Source organism: Hippoglossus hippoglossus, chromosome 3, assembly GCF_009819705.1.
Source record: "Hippoglossus hippoglossus isolate fHipHip1 chromosome 3, fHipHip1.pri, whole genome shotgun sequence".
Taxonomy (NCBI): Eukaryota; Metazoa; Chordata; class Actinopteri; order Pleuronectiformes; family Pleuronectidae; genus Hippoglossus; species Hippoglossus hippoglossus.
This window is the reverse complement of record NC_047153.1, coordinates 10,998,668-11,016,283: the sequence shown is the minus strand read 5'-3', so window position 1 is coordinate 11,016,283 and position 17,616 is coordinate 10,998,668. Positions and strand designations below refer to the sequence as shown.

Here is a 17,616-nt window from a genome sequence, read left to right as displayed (position 1 = left end):
ACTGACTGGTACATTAAGAAGCTTTTAAAAAACACAATGGTCAGGTTATATTATCAAATAGTAAAATGCACTTGAATGATTTTGCTGCTGTTCAACAGTTTAGGTGATTAATTGTTATAGTGTCACTCAAAAAAAAACAAAAAATCGATCAATCAATGTTAAAGGTTCAGTGTGTAGACTGGTGACATCTAGTGGTGGCATTGCATATTGCAGCTGAATACCCCTCATCTCACCCTCCCCTTACAAACATGAAAGAGAACCTGTGGTAGCCTTCAGTTGTCATAAAAACTCAAAAGATGTTTAGTTTGTCCAGTTTGGGCTCCTGTAAAAAACATGGCTGCCTCCGTAGAGAGGAACCGCTCCTGATGTAAATATAAAGTATTTATATATAAAGGGCCCATTCTAGGTTAAAGAAAACAACAAGCAATACAAATCACACTAGTGAAAACATCACTAGGATTCAATTTTTGCCAATAGATCCCTTTCACCTAAATCTTACACACTGAACCTTTAAGTGACGGATATAAATACAAATGTGATTGTCTTTCCGTACAATTCTTTCAGTCGCTAAATCAAGAGATATTATATAAATTATTTGAAAACATGAGAAAAGTCTGATTATTCAAACATATTGTGTAGTGTGAAAACCTCCGAGGCTATTTAAAAACCACGTGCAGTTTTATTTTTCACACACAAATACACTTCTGGTCCTTATACACACACACACACACACACACACACACACACACACACACACACACACACACACACACACACACACACACACACACACACACACACACACACACACACACACACACACACACACACACACACACACACACACACACACACACACACACACACACACACACACAATGCTGTCGACCAGGAGATGGAGCCACAGAGTCAATTCAGACCCTGCACAAACTCACCCGAGCCAAATATACACACAGAGGTCTCACACAACAAAGAAAACGCAAACATGTGTAACTGCAGTGTTGCTTCAATACATCACTACGATGAGAGATGACACAAATTAAATAAGCATTTCTTCCTTTAAACTAAAAAATAAGCAAAAATTAGATTTTTTTTTTTTTTTAAACTTCCTGTTTCCTTGTCGACTACACTGGTCGAACAGGAACAAATAAAACCATGTTCTGCATTCTGTGTACGAGCTGCAATGTGGAATGACAGACTTCATAACGAGTGAAATGTGTGATAATATACTGTAGATACACTGACATTTAATTCAAAGAGTTAAATACAGAGTTAAATGTTGTTAAATGTACCATATTTCCATCCCAATGTCTCCACCTGTACTTTTCCTTTGCTTTTTTTTAATTAAAAAATGAATTATAATCCTCTGTGATGGTCCCGTCACGTGTGATAATTTAGAAGGCAGTGGGGAATACAGCGTTCACGTCGAGGCACCCTGTGATTTCATTTCAAATGTTGTCTAAGAATGACGGAGTGTGTCGATACCTGAGGTTCAGTTCAGGCCGAGGGCATCGATCTTGACCAGTTCCCCTGCTGGTGGTCAACAAATTGAGTTGCTTAAAGCTTCTGATAGGAAAATATAATTACCTTTTCATCTCCTGGCTCACAGAGACTTCAACATTCAATTTCTTTTAATTCTAGTGAGGATATATTTATTTTTTTTGTTACAACAATATGGGATAAAATTCATGGAATGGAGTGTTACGAACTTTTACTTTGGTCTCGTAATAGAGTCAAACCCGTTGTTTTAGATTGTGTTGTTAATAAGTAAATCTGTCTCTGTTCAGACGTGGTATTAACATCTGTCCTGAGAGGGAGTGAGAGTGAGAGAGAGTTAGAGAGTGAGAGAGAGTTAGAGAGAGAGAGAGTTAGAGAGAGAGAGGACTTGTGATCAGATCCCTCAGGACGGATGTTAACCAGGTCTGAACAGGATTTCTGTTTCAGTCAGATATTATGACCTTTTCTTTCACTTCCTGTCTTTATTGCAGAAAAGAAAGACCCTGTACGGTTACTCTACGCTTAACGATGGCAGAGATCTTAATAGTAGCTAAAATAAAAGGTCATCAAAGGTCATGTTGAAAGGCATTTTCAAAGTGTGATCTTGAAATATTCAACGTCACAGGTGGAAACAAAACACTGACCAGTGAAGTCGTGGTGGGTTTCCGGCAGGCTGCCGTGGGTTTCTGGTACAGGGGCGTCCTGGATCCACAATCGCATTTATTATTACCAAAGACTTTACAAACAGCAGCGTGATATAAGCAAACTGTACAAAAGCTGACCTTCCTCTACTTCACTTCATTCACAGTGAAACACAAACCGATCTAAAAAAAAAAATCAACGCCATCATCACTGATGCACAGTTGGAGTGAAGTCGACCTTTGTTGGTTCTTCGTGGACATCATCCTTCAGACAGAAAGATAAGCGGATGATAAGTTTTCTACCTTCAATTGTCAAGACTCTGTGTGGCCCTGCAGCCTGACACAAAATCCACAGAGCGCATCTGCGGCTGTGAAGTGAAGACGTGTTCAGCAGCTGAGCAGCGAGACAGCTCAGCTCAAGTGGTGTGATGAGAAGTCAAAAAGCGCGTGGCGAGCGAGAGAAGGCCGTTCTGCCACAGACTTTACAGTTCTGAAGGCAGAGAAGTGTCTCAGCTGCCCGACGGTGGTGTGGCTTTCTCTTAGTCTTTCTTTTTACCGTTTGCCAGCGCTCACGCGATCTCGGGTCGTGCCTCCATTTCTCCACGAGATGCTGTGCGTGCTCGCATGTACTCGCTGGTCTGGGGCGCCCTCTGACAGCCGTTGCCAAGGCGCATCTTCCGTACCGCCAGGAAGGTGTTGATTCCATACGCACCCGTCACCATGAAGCCAAAGATCTGGTGCAAACACGAAACAGAAAAAAACATTTAAATGTGAAACAATACACCAACGGCTGCAAGTATCAAGATATCTCAGTGCAAACTTGTCAGTGCAAACTTGATTTGGGCGGGTGGAGATAAACAAGAAAAGTCAGCTGCTCACATTTTACCAACACCAAGCATATGAGGCCGGTGGCTCTCCAGTTCCTGCCTCCTGTCACTGGCTGCCAGTTCAATCCAACATTGGATTTTAAGAGTCTTTTAATAGCTTTTAAAGCTCAACACAGTCTGGCCCACAGTTATATCACAGAGCTACTAACTCTCCAACACTTGCTCGTAGTTTTTAAGCCAAGGCTGGTGACTAAGGGTGACTGGGCCTTTGCCATCAGGACCCAGAGGCTCTGGAACTCCTTGCCTGATGAAATTAGAGTTACCAGCACTTTACCTGTTTTGAAATCATTAATTACACACAGTGTTTAATGTCTCATTTTAAAAGTTTAAAAGTTTTTTTCCCAGGTTGTACCTTTAGATAAGTTCTATAGAAATGGTTTTATTTCTTTATTTACTAAACTGTGAAAATCATTATGAACATGTTTTAAAGTACATTAAGTTTAATTGCACTTAACTACACAAAAATTGTCTGGTGTTAAGAAATATGAATTCTGGTCTGTTTGTGTGAGTCGATAACAAATCTGAGCAACTGAATCTGACAGGAATCAATAGTTTTCAGATAATTCAGTATATTTATATTCATACATTAATCCTTCATGATAGGATGCTGCTAAATGACTAACCTAGGCAGAGGTTTACAGATGTTTGCTTTGTTGGCACTGAAAAACAAAACAAAAACAAAACAACAGGTCGGTTGGTTCTGAAAACTCACCACTGCTGCGATTTCAGCTCCAGTGTTGTGGTTCATGCAGGCGAGCACGAGGGACGACAAGAAGAAGAAGAAGGTGCTGGCAGCCGTGTTAACCAGGTCCTACAGGAACACACACACACACACACAGCAACATACAGGATCACTTTGCATTCCAGATGACTTTATGAGTATTTCATGAGGTGAGCAGCTGAGGCAGAGGAATTCAAAATAGATAATTTTAATGTTATTAAGTTGTCTATGGAAAAAAAAATCATTTTCATTTGTGCATAAAAATATCCAGTGGGTGCATCATTTTAAAATTGCTCAGTACTGCTGCCACAATACAGGACCAACACCAAAACAAATTTTCATTTACAAGTCAAAACTTTTTCGTACAAGCATAATACCAAGAATAATACCAAGAATATAACCATCCATTACATTAATAATAACAAGAATCACAGCCTCAGGCTCTTTGAAGAACAATATGATGCGACAGTGAAGTTGACCTTTATCTTTTTGGATATAAAGTGGCATCACTTCCTCATTTTATCCAACTGTTTATTTGTCTAAAAATGTTTCCAAACTAGTGAATAAATTCTTGAGTTATGGCCACAAACATGTCAAGTGAGCGAGCTTGACCTTTGACCATCAAATTCTAATCAGTTAATTCTTGAGTCCAAGCAGAAGGTTGTTCCCTGATGTAATGAAATTTCCTCTAGACATTCCTGATAAATTATGTTCAGAAGAATGTGAGGTCACAATGACTTTGACCTTTGACCGAAAAAATCTAAATCAGTTCATGTTTGAGTCCAAGTGAACGTTTGTGACAAATTAGAAGAAATTCTCTGGAGCCGTTCCTAACATATCGCCTTCATGAGAATGAGACAAACGTACGGGTGGACAACCCACAGACTTAAAGCTTCTAGCCACAACCGGGAGGAAAAGTACATGAGCCTGTAACCTCAAAGCACATCAATGAACATGTAATCTAAAATTTATAACAAAACTAAAAACCTCTGAGGCCTTTCGACACTAATTAAACCAACAATAGCAACAAGGGTGATTCCATGTCCAGGCTTCTGTGAGTTTAAAACCACAGAAGGACGAAGAGGCCAACAGCCACCTAGCACATCATATTACACACAAACACACGAGAGAATGAAAGACACACTTCCCTCTGATGTTTTTACTCGGCTGCTTTCAGAGGAAAGGGTTAATAATGAAGTGCTCAGCTTGACTGGGGCACTGCCCTCGTGATCAGATGCGTGATTGTGATCATGGCACACGCGGCCTCTCATATGACACACAGGGCTCATACAATAGCCATGTCTCACACACTCACTCACTCACACACAGTCAGACACTACATGAAGCAGAATCAGTGGAGGGTTAACGCTGTGATAATGTGTCACTGATCCTGCGGTTTAATCAGTTACACATTAATATGGACCCGAACTAACTGACACGGTCAATGTGCACCGGTGTCTTAATCCCTAAATGCCTTCAGTTGAAATCATAACCCCGTCCATCGCAAACTCCCACACCCTCAACATACTCAAGCATCTCAATGTCAGCAGTACAAACACTGCTGACATTTCCAGCAAACACACTCTCGAGTATCTTGCTCAACTGGTTCAACAGGTTAAACTGTATAATAAGGCTCCAGTGTCATGTTCCTGTTTGCAGCCTCATTGCTTTACTCTTTACCTTTTAACCAGACTGACAATCTGTAACTTAAACAACACACGGGACCAAACCACGGGCTCTGCGACTTATTCTTACCTCAGCGGGATTACACAAAAACTACTGAACCCACTTCAATGACAGTTTGTGGAGGGGTGGGGCATTACCCAAAGAAGCGACGCTAAAAAATGTCTATGTTATTTATCATTGCAGGGTTGTAATTTTTTCAAATAATTGTAAATATCTGAAGAAATAATGCAGGGATGTTGATGAAAAAAATTGGATATGTGTAATGCGTGCTAATAGAGTGCTATTATCTATGAACAGGTTTGGTGCAGATCTGGACTTATCTGATCTTAAAACACAATATGGTGATTAAGTGATGAATCAGCCACGACAGAGGTGTGCTTCCGTCTCAGAGTGAACCTTCTAGTTCATTTTAAGATCCTAAAAATGTTGAAATTTACTTGTTTTAGGAGTAAGAAGAAATAAAAAACAATCCATTAGACATGTTTGTATCTCAGCATGTGATTTAGAGTAATGAAGTGTTGCTTATAAGAAAGTCCAGATTCCAGAAAGAGGAAGGATTGAAATCTGACACATTCTGCAGTTTATTTTAGGTTTATATTTCTAGTTTGTGCGCAACAAGGGGATTTTTGATCCGCAGTGCCTGTTAGTATAAATAACACATGCCGTTTCATGCGACTGTGTGTGTGTGTGTGTGTGTGGTTCTATATTTCAGTTGTGCTCTCAAGGTAGAAGCTAGAAATACTCGTAGGACTGCATCTATGGAAACCCTGGAGGATGCAGTGGAAAACTAATTATGAAGCCAATGCCCTTGACAGTTGTAGCGGGTCACACGGGGCCAGGAAGCTTCATGCGAGAATAAAATCTCTCTCCAGCTTTCACATCTACGCCTGATTCTCTTTGAAAGACAAATAAAGATGGTAAAGATGAATTTCATGTCTTTTGGCTGCTTGGGTGGTAAGTTTCAGCTGTTTAAAAACAAACATGCTTTTATTGGAATCCACTTGTAGGTTAAGTAAATAGAAGAAGAGTAAAGTGGTTTCTGGTCTGAACTGATGATAGATTAATGACTGTGGCTAATAATAATAATAACCACTATCCACAGCTGTGTGGGTGTGTGGGTGCGTAAGTGGATTCAGGATAAGAGATGTCGGTCATTAGAATAACACAGCGTGAGACAGAGAAATGAGGATGGGTTCACATACACATATTGTACATGAAGACGACACACTGCAACTTCATGTGAAGAAGAAGATGCTCTGACACTGGTGTGTGTTTGTCGTAGGGATGTGAACAAACACAAATACATTATTTAACTATGATTAATTATTAAATGCTCTTTGAACAGATACAAAAAAGCATCTGGATTATTGCAGTAATAACACAAACACAACTCCTTCTTAAGATGTTTTCATGTTCTGAAGTCTGGACATTTTCCTGAACTTTTCCAGAGAACTATTTTACCCAGGCTTCACCCCTCATCTGGTTTGTGAACGTATCTGACCCGGACAATCTCCTGCTGCGTTCTTCATATGCAAACGGCTAACTACAAAAAAATGGGTCCAGACATATCTCGGAGTTCATGTCTGAAAAAATTACTGAAGGAAATTACTGTACAGTACAAACTGTGACTACTTGCAGCACAATGAATATATCTGTATATGATTACATATGAAACTTCTGGCAAACAGACTGACGGTAGTGGTGTGTGAAGCTGTGACAGATGTAATGAAGTGCCTCATTCATGCATGCATTAACTCTGATGAGATACAGTCTGCAGAAATCTGCCTGAAAACATGGCCAACAGTTATTTGGCTGTGATAATTAGGCGTGGTCTTCCTTCATCTGTCTTTCTGTTGTGCAAAATAAGCTAATTCATGCAAAATAAGCCCTGAAGTTCAACTAAATCACTGAAAGTCACCAAGCAGCTTCACAACAAGGTCCCAGAACTGCTTTCATTTCGTTGTGGGAGTGGGAGTGAAGTCAGGACCAGTGTTTCCCCCGTCATCGCTGCCAAAGTCATCATGGAGGATGAATCAGAGAGGAGATGGGATCATGTAGCATATAATTGTACAATCAAAATCTCATTCTGAGACACTCGGGCACACGTTAAAACAAGCTCACTCCATCGAGCAATGTCAGTGTCAGCTCACAGTTTGGAACGGAAGGAAGGCAGCAAAAGGGTTAACAGTTGGTTAACATGCAGAAGTGCTTACTCATGGCGACATTCCCTGGGGCCCAGTTTGACAGGAGCAGCTTTGAACTTGATAGACACACACAGCGTGGGGTAGAGGCTCCACTGTGAAGAGCCACGAAGCATCATGGGCTTGTTAGCTACTTCAACAGCACAGCTCTACAGAGTAGAGTCAGAGCAGAGACTGGGAACTTGTGAAGGCAACACCTACTGTGAGTGTAGCTACTCACTACTGACCAAACATGACCAGCAGGGGGTTATTGTGTCATAAACACAGAATTTGATGTCTGCCAAATACAGTACATGTTATTATTCACAAACTATGAAAGACTTCTAATTTTGTGTGCATCATAGCATGATTCCTTGAAATACCAATAAGTAGGGTTGGGTACTGAAATCCAGAACCAATCAGGCCCACAGCTGACACAGACCGAGCTAGTAGCTAGTAGCTACCTCGAACGCATGTCGACAAGACAACAAAATGCCAAAAGCTAAATGGTGGAAAGTGTGGCTGTAATTCAAGCAAAGGATTCTGACACTGGGACATGTAGCAAATGTTTGAAAAGATAAATTTCAACCTCCAATTTGCCTTAGCAATGAAAACAAATATTATTTCTGTTCTTATCTTTGTTGTTTTTGTGCCTTTTTAAAGAACGTATTAGTTCTGGCACCATTTAGCCACCGGAACCATTTTAAAAGTATCGATATCGGAAAAATCCCAAACAATACCCGACCCTTCCAATGAGCTAAACCACAGGAAACTAGAGCCTAATTTTGAACATTGTTAAATATAAAATAGGCCGAGTTGTTTTTAGATATTTTAATGAAGAATTTTTACGTGCCATATCTTAAATTACAAATTCATAAGGCTTTTGATCACCCAAGTGGAAACTTATTAATTAGTCAGTGACATGTGAAAGGCCAGTGAGTCTCAGGAGAAAAGGAACTGCCCTAACAGAGCAGACTGAACTGGAGGATTTTAGATCATATGGACTGTAACTGGTCACAGGTATCTGGTAGAAGTTCCTTGATCAGCACTCTTAAATTAGCTCGGGCCTCTCTGAGCTTTCATTTGGTGTCGTACTGCCAGAAGTCAAAGTCAAAGGCACACCCCTCTTCATATTTGAGGTGGAATATACTGTACCAAGGATACCATCAAGCAATCTGATAGCTATGGTGGTATTTGGACATATGGTTCAACCTTCCCTGCTTTACGGTAGGTACACTGTAAGCTGTGTGGCCCCTGGAAATGCAGTTAGAGATGTTTTTTCACTCTGTAAAGGAGCTGGCTGCAGCTTCAGAAGTTGCCAGCGTGCATGTATACGCAAATACTGGAAGTCAACCAGTATCTGCTGGAGAACACCCAGCAGCTCATTTGCTTACAGGTGCTGACAATGCACATATCCTGGTGGTAATGCTGAAACTGTATGTTCTCAACTCCACACTCAAAGTTTTTCCAGCTTGTATGAGTTTGCGCTGAGCTTTACTCTTGATACTTCTGTATGTTATTCTTCAACAGAGAACTGTGCCGAGCTCGTCCCACTCAGCTCAGCTCATAAAAGGGAAGAATAGATTCAGGAAAAGCCCCAAAATATATGACAACTATGATTATGTTGATAATTTAGGGAGAAAAATGAAGCTGAGAATGACAAGCACAAACAGTTTGACAACACATTTCTCACTTAAGCCTTAAACTTTTCATGGACCTTTCCTTTGACGGTTTCTATAAAGACATACCATCAATTTAAACTCTAAATACAGAGGAATAACACTGAGAGTCTACTCGTCTATAAGGTTCAGCACAGCAAAGCTTTGAGCTAAATGCCAACCTGAAAAAAACAGCACATCTAGAAGCTCCTGTTGGTGACGGCAAATAAAATCTAGATGCAGCATATAATTAACATCAAATTAATTAGCACAAAACACAAAGCACTGCTGAGGTTTCTGGAAATGCCTTTCAGACATATTTATCGTATAAGGGATATTACCATCTTGTCCTATGTTCTAAAATACAATTGCTTTTCCAGTTGTCTTGCTGTAGACAGAGCTTCCTCGGATTTCAGTTTGGCATTAGCTTATCTTACTGTCGTTATGTGTAGTACATTCTACAAGTACATTCACATAGGTCAACAGTAGTCTGATGACTCACTAACACTTGCTAGACTTGTGACCTCTAATGTCAAAAACCTGCAATCACCTTCATGTTAGTTATTCAGCTCGCTATGAGTCTGGCCCTTCGACGCAGTGTCTCCCTGTACGTACCGTGAGGCTCCAGTTGACATGGGGCACCTTGGTGTGCAGGTTGAGGCAGAAGATCAGGAGGAGGACTCCTGTCACCACAAAGGCACTGCAGCTGACAAACTCAAAGAAGTAGACGCCTCCACAGGGGGAGCACATCATGATGGTCTCTATGCAGATGAATCCGATGAGTGATAGGACCTGAGGAGAGAGGGGAAATAGCGAGAGTTAAGTGGGAGAAGATGAAGGGGACGTTGAGGCCAAGTTCTGCTCTCCATATGATGAATTGATTGTCCTATGAATAGAGCGGAGGCCATAAGCCCATCTCATGAGTCCCACTCCTGGCGGTCTGTGACGACGCCTGCCTCCAGCCAACATCCATCAGCAAACCACAGTATGAGAGGAATTCTGCTATTTAGGTGTTCCTCTGCCATCGAGACCCCGACGAAACCACACACAGATTACTGATTGGCTCAGCGCTATTCAGAACTGAGAGACGTAACAGCGCCATTAGACCGTGACACATTACTGACCTGAAGCAGCAGATTGCAGAACCAGTTCGGACCAGATCTGCTCGGTCTGGAACTGTTTGACATTTATTAAATGTTGATTTATTAAATAATGGGGGGTTTGAGTTGAGGAGTGATGTGAGGTTAAACTGCAAGGAAAAAAGTAAATGGCAATTGTTTGAGCTTTTCCAAATGGCAAAACGATTTGCTGACAAATTTACTTTACGTATCAGACAAACTTTGACTATCAGCCTTTTGTCTTTTCTGTGTTTCTCTCTCTCCTTTAAACACTGGTGTTATTGCATGGAATTTAAAGATGTTCGTGCAAACTGCAAGGGCACCGTTTTGCATGAGTAGATTAACATTTTACACAGGTTGTAAATGTATATACATTTCTAGAAATCTCTGTTAGTGTATTTTAATGCAAAGTAAATCTAATGTCTTATGACAGTTAAAAACATTATGACATATAATACAGTATGTTTCGAAGAGTTTCTGTTCAGCTCATCACCTAATTTACAGTGAAACGCTAAAAATAGAAGCGTAAAGACGATCAGCTGCGTAACCAGAAGGGCTGCTTCATTAGCACCTCACGTCTCACTGATCCAGTTGGTTTCAAAGACTCGATACAAGGGTTGAAAGGAAACGATCTGCTCTCTGACAATATGGATTTTTTTCCCCAACAGTTCATAGAATCAAAAGTGGAGAAGTGCATTGATTAAACTGGAGCGTCTCTGTGGCACATCTAGCTTTCTTCTCAAAGGGAGAAAGAAGAGAGTTTTTGGTTGCTTTTTTCTTTTCACATATTAGTTTGGGTAAATAACAAACCCCTGGCTACAGAGAGGTCAGGATTATACAGTATATTGTTGTTTTTTCAGCCAACATTTATGGTCTCAAGTTTGAATAAGCAACATTTCCAATACAAAATCCACATTGTTAAACCAGCACCAACCTCTTTGAAATCTGCTTCCTGCGAGTCACCAGGCAACAAAGCAACTGGAAATTCTTAGGTTTTGAGTTCAGGAATGTGGTCAGATTATTAAAAATGAAAAAAAAATAGTGTGCAGTGACAGAAGCAAAGGAATTACTATTAATATTATGAAATAATTAAAATAGTCACATGGTTGTTAGTGTGTGTGGGATTTGAGAAAACTTTGGAATAACTTGTTTTGCAAGTAGTTGAATTTCACCAAATGTACAGCAGAGCTTCTCTCCAAGAAGTTGTTGTGGATAAAATCTTCTAGGATAAAGACTTAAAATCCCATCCCTGGAATTGTTTGTGAAACCCAGTATGAATTGTCAGCTGATCTGTATCCAAATTGAATCCAGCCCATCTAGTTGCAGCTCATTGCTGGAGACAGCTGAAAACAAATGCATTTGAGAACAACCCCAAACAGTCTCATTTGCACAAGTCCATTACGGCAGATCCCTCAAGCTCTGAGCGGCTCAGTAGCCGTTGGTGTTTGTCCAGTTTAATGAGCAGAGTGAACTGGCTCTGAAAAGCAAACTGTTCTTTCCTGGTGACTCTTGTGGAGAACTCGTCTCCTTGTGACAGACTGTAGACTTTGCTTCCAAATAACTAAAGCACAGACAAAAAGGAACAAATCCACCGAGCTGAGCATCATTAAGAGAAAACCTTTGCTTTGTGCAGCTGCTGCAGCCTCATTAGACACTTGTACTGTTGTTGGACAGCAGTCCGTCTGTGGCTCCGACTCAGCCAGAGTGGTTACACCCAAACAGGAGTGGAGGGCTGCTCGTGCTGGTGGATGATGTCATGTCTCTTGAAGAAAGCATAATGCGTTTCCCCAAGTCCCTTTGTAGCAGGTGTCAGGCAGCCACATGGGAGGAGGCGGGGTTTCACAAAGCATCAAGTAATGATTTAATGTTAAACTTCAGCCCTTTACGCAACCTCCTTGTCCTCAACTCTTTCTCTTTCCTCCCCCACATGAGCCCATATCCTTATCTTGGAGATTATGCACATTAGAAGTTGCCTTTAAAGATCTCTTGGACTCAGATCCCCTTCTTATACGCCATCTGTTGCGGACACAAAACTAACCCGGGAGAAAAGAGGCCTCGGTGCAGAAACTAGGCAACATTATACGCTGCACTTCTAGTCGTGTGGGACTTCATGCTCAAAAAGAAATTACCCAAAAATGCTCCAGCAGCAGCCCACAGTCATCTATGTGATGGAAAATGTGGCCTGAACGCAGGTTATATTTCACCCTGGAGAACACGAAAAACAGCAACGGCATGCACGTCTCCACACATGTGCGCACGGCGCTCCTGTTGTCTTAATGTCTCCCAACACGCTACAAATAAGTAATGTTTCAACCAGAAGAGAGAGGGGAGCATGTGGTGTCTCTCTCAGAGCAGGAAGTGCTCCCTGACATTTGGGTGCACCTGGTAACTTCATTAGAGAACATTGACAGAAAAAAAAACACCCTAACATAACATTTAACTCCAACTTGTTAGAAAAATACTTGGGAATTAGAAGCTGTTTTCACACATGAACTTGGAAAATTGGGTCCAGAGCGTTGGGTCCGGAGTTTGTGTGACATATGTAAAGAAAGCAGCAGGAGATTGTCTTGGTCAGACGCGTTCACAACAACAGGAAAACGTCCAGAACATTCACGCGAGGAGAGATGTCTGGGTAGAGCATGCAGGAGTCAAGACATAGAAATTCCCCTCACTCTGACATTTTCCGAACATTTTACAAGGTGGCTGGCAGAAAAAGTTCCAGAGCAACTGACAGACATTTGTATTCTCACAGCCCCTCCAGAAAATTTTCTGTAAAATATCAATACTTCAGTGCATGTCTGAAATGCAGTCCGCTTAAGAAATTGTTGGAACTTGGCGGAGGTATGTGCTCTACTGATTACCGTTCTACTTCACAGTGACGTTATGAGGCTTATTAGGAAACTTTGAGAGTTTAAATGGTGAACCATCAGCCCTAAAGTATCAAATTCCTGTCAGTGTAGAGGAGCACATGGTGAATATCAGTTGGACTTTGTTGACACAGTCACAACAAAAAGACAAAGACAAACCTGCTGTCAGGGTGGAAACACCTCGGTCAGGTTACATGCCACAGGCGGGATTGTGTCTGATCAGTGCAGGGTCAACAGTGACCTGTGTATCCATTCATCCAATGACTGATGAGCGGAGTGGGCTCTTTAAAGAGGACCCGTGCAAAAGCATGTTAGTGCTGTGGTGAGAAACAACTATACACTCGTCTATTAGCAAACAGAACCAGAGGAAAACAAAGCGGTTCTCAGTAAACAGGGGTCAAGGCAAATGTCAGGACCCATTTAAATGAATTACTTGGTGCAAACGAGGCCTGGGCGTCGAGGTAATCCTGAAAACATTTCCTTGGCAGAATAAAAGGAAGTATGGACAAAGGGGGGTAGACGAGGCGTTAAAGCTCTTTAACTTTTGACTGATAAGGTGCGTGTTGAGAGAAGCATGTGGAACAATGCATCATGAAGTGCTGCACAGTACCAGTCCATAAAACGGATTTCTGTAGAGAGATGACTCATTCACAACACACGACTATTGCCCTTTCAGTCACAAGACAACCAACAGGCCTACTTTCTTGGCAGAGGACTGTTTACTGATTAACCATGAATCTTTCCTCATCAGGTAGGGTTTTGCGTCATCATCGTCATATATCAGTTCTAAAAGATCATAGCGAAAGTCTCGGCGACTAGAGGACAGAGCTGTAAAAACTAAAGTGAAGCTATTAAAAGGTTGGCAGCACCTCGCAGGCTTCCTCTAAGACACTGGACGTAAACTTCAACGACTTTCATTCGTCCTGTCCTTGTCGGTGCAAGAGATACGACCGGCTCAAACTGGAAAGTCTGTATTTGAGCAGAACAAACCATTAAAGTAAATAGAAAGTGTAAATATAAGATTCCTAATCTGCACCAAGATAATGCTCATACACCCGTCTTATCTAAGCTGAGCAATAGTCAGTATATTCTACTGCATATATGTGAAAAGTATTTAAAAAAACTGCCAGGCATGTAAATCCATATTTGCATGGCTTCACTATCGGCCTGTGTTTCAAGTGTTGGTGCAACATTTAAATTATTTTGGCATCAGTTCTTTTAATACATCAGGTGCAGGTTTAATTTTCTGTGTGTGGGTAAAGGTGTAAAATGTCCTGAAACCATTGAAGTATTACTATCAGGTATCAGCACTCTGGTTTTACAGGAGATGAATCCCTACTATTCAGATATTCAAACCTTCATTTGCCATGTTCAGATATCGGAATCAGTTTTCGAAACGTCTCTAGCCTGCACACACAAATAAACCTTTTCATTGTATTTACTTTACAGATGTAAATTCATTTTTGTGCCGTCACTCCAACAGCCAAGTCGAAGAGAATATTGCAGCAGTTGCTTTGAAACAACAGAAGACCTGTGAATGTGAACGCTCTCGGTTATTGCATCCCCCAGACTTCTCCCAAGCCTGTGACAGATGGCTTCTTTCTCTAACTTCCCACGTACGCGGAGGTAAACATCACAGGTGTGTGCGACAGCATGGGCTGACTGTGCACTTCTGTCCCACCACTGGGAAACTCCGCCACCCACAACTTGGATGATAACACTCCTCAAACACTGCTTTTACAGGAGTTAAAAACAAAGCAGAGAGACCAGAACTATGCAGCATTATCTTCCAACCAGTTTTGGACTTTTAGTTTGCTTGTGCAACCCACAAATGTTGTTAGAGGTAATTGCTAGTTTCCTCAGCTCCATGGCTTTTCCTGTTGTGGACGCACGTACTTCATGTGTTTGAGTGTGCAGGCCTGTGTCTGGAGTTTTTGGCACCAGAAGAAGAGGAATGGCTGTGGCTTGATAGATATTTCCTCCTCTGGTGAATTGTCAGAGCTTTGGGAGCCCTCGTTCTTGTGCTTATTTGCTGCCTCTTCTCCCAGTTCAGACATCTGGTTTAAGTGTGTTGATCTGAAATATCAGCTAGAATGTGTGTATTTTCCATTGACAAGAAAATTTGGTTTTTTTGTCTTTCAGGACCTGAACAAATACACAGGTATCAGTAGAATAGCATAAAAGCAGTCACGCATTGAGAAGGTGATTTATATCTCCGCCACGGAGGTTATGTTTTCACCCCTGTCCGTTTGTATGTTTATAGCCAAGATTACACAAATACTACTGGACAGATTACCACGAAGCTTGGTGGAAGAATGCGCCATCACTCAGGGAGGAAGCCTGCAGATCCGGATCAGTGGGTGGATCCAGGAATTTTCTTTTTTATCGCTTTCTTGAACATTGCGAGATAGCTTTTCGAGGCGTGATTTCTTTAAGCGTGTGCAATACATACTTTTACGTCCCTTAAGATACACATATTCTGCACAATAAGCAGACAATATCAATAAGAGTACAGTATGAAGACACTGTTGGGGGTAACAATGAAATGTAGGGGATCCAATGTGCATCCTTCAAAATAAAGGTTTGCTTGGAAAACACCGGCATGTTGTGCAATGCATGGCTGAACACAGAACTGTGGTACTTAACAACTGAGCTTATTCCACTTCACATGTCATGAGGTAAACACGTTTAGCATGAAACCTGTCTGACCCAGTATTTATGATGTAGTTCAGGGCAAACCAGGACCTCTGCGGGTATTTCTTAGAATAAACCATCTCATATTTGACTTTCAGTGACAGGAGTGAAAGTGTTAAAGCTCAAAATGAGGTCCAGCAGTTAAAAGTGTTAAGTTAGATGTGAGAATAGTTCTCGTGGTAGTTGTTTTATCCTTGTTTCGAGCTGCTTGGTGGAAGTTGGTGCATGTTTTTAACACTTTTAAGATGCACTAATGTGTGATCATGCTCTGACTTACCACTTCAACCACCTTCAGGATCCCGAAGTAAGACTTGAGGTAGTGCACGTCGCACCGTATCCCCCCAAACACGTTCCTGGCGAGGACGGGCTCGGTGGTGGGCTGGTAGGGGCTGCTGGCCCCGGAGATCATGGACGTGTTGGAGGCCTCGGCGTCGAAGCCCTCCGTCTCCTCGGTGGTCCTCATGATGGTGATGGTTTTCGCGGAGGAAGCTGGACTCTCGACCGGGGACTGCTACGGCATATATTCACCGAGAACCGGGCTGTGTGGCGGAGAGCACACTGTGTTCCATGCAGGCTGGAGGAGGAGGTGGATGGAGAAGACGAACCGGACAGTCCACTTTTCATAGCCTCCTTCCCCGCGGGGGAGAAAACCAGCAGCCGCGGCGGGTGCCCTTCCTCCTGCTCCCGGACGCCAAGCGCAGGAAAATCCGGCTGCTGTCCGTGTTCCCTGCGGTGCTGCCTCCGGGCCAGATACGCTGCGTGTCTCCCTCACACAGCCGCTCTTACAACTCTACAAGGCGGGTCACTTGTTCGAGTCCCGGTGTCACTTCGCCGCGGACGGTTCTGGTTAAACAACAACAGAAATGCTTACCGCGCGCGAGCCGCTGCGTGACTGGACCCGGACAAACATGGAGGCATTGTGGGAGAGAAGGCCGGAGAGGGAGCGTTTCTGTTCGCTATTGTAAACTTGATGAGGTCGGTGGGAACCAGCGGGGACCCACGGGCTCAGGCTGCCTCCTCCTGCTCTCACGCAGCGGCCGTGGTGGATGCGGAGCTGCGGGGCGGGCGGGCGGGCGGGCGGGTTTGTCTCCGCCCCTCTGGAAACTGCACATTCTTGTGTCGGCTCTGCGCCAAGTTTCAAGTGTCCGCAAACACAGCCCCGCAACACGGATCCAGCAGGAACCGACTCCCCGACGGTTCTGGAAGCTTCTCCCCGGCTTCTTCTCACCATCGTCTGGGTCCTATCCCACCACAGTGTCCTCCCAGGCCCGAGGAAGCGACCCCTTTATTCCTCTAGGGATTATTATTACTATGATTAATATTATTATTATTATGGGGTGTGGGCAGTTTTCTTTATATAATCATAGAAAATATGAGATAAAACATTATTAGATGGTATGTCACATCATAAGATAAGTCAGAATTATGAGATGTTAAGTCATTTTAAGATACTAAGTCATTATGTTAAATTGTTAAGTAACTATTTTCAGTTATTAAGTTATTTTGAGTTAGTGTTGACATTATTTTATGATACTAAGTCATTATGTTGTTATTAAGTCATATTTTGAGTCATTTAATAACTATTTTGAGTTAGCGTGACATTATTTTAATAATTTGTTATCTTGAGATGTTATTTTGAGATACTAACTTGTTATTTTGAGTTAGTA

General features: G+C 42.1%; 1 protein-coding gene across 1 annotated transcript; it reads right to left on the bottom strand.

Moving 5' to 3' along the window:
- Positions 1–857: 857 nt before the first annotated feature.
- On the bottom strand, positions 858–17,221 carry cmtm4 (CKLF-like MARVEL transmembrane domain containing 4). Its single transcript, XM_034578795.1, has 4 exons — positions 16,227–17,221; positions 9,886–10,062; positions 3,738–3,836; positions 858–2,872 (listed from the first exon to the last, which is right to left on the bottom strand). The coding sequence occupies exons 1-4, from the start codon at positions 16,410–16,412 to the stop codon at positions 2,708–2,710; spliced, it is 627 nt and encodes a 208-aa protein (XP_034434686.1). The 5' UTR covers positions 16,413–17,221; the 3' UTR covers positions 858–2,707.
- Between the last annotated feature and the right edge of the window lie 395 nt (positions 17,222–17,616).

Bases quoted from the DNA above. Each gene is read 5' to 3' on its own strand.
- cmtm4 (XM_034578795.1), bottom strand. From the start codon at position 16,412: ATGAGGACCACCGAGGAGACGGAGGGCTTCGACGCCGAGGCCTCCAAC. The intron at 10,063-16,226 runs GTAAGTCAGAGC...CTCTCTCCTCAG, and splicing joins TCCTGAAGGTGGTTGAAGTG to GTCCTATCACTCATCGGATT. The intron at 2,873-3,737 runs GTGAGTTTTCAG...TGTTTGCACCAG, and splicing joins GAGCTGAAATCGCAGCAGTG to ATCTTTGGCTTCATGGTGAC.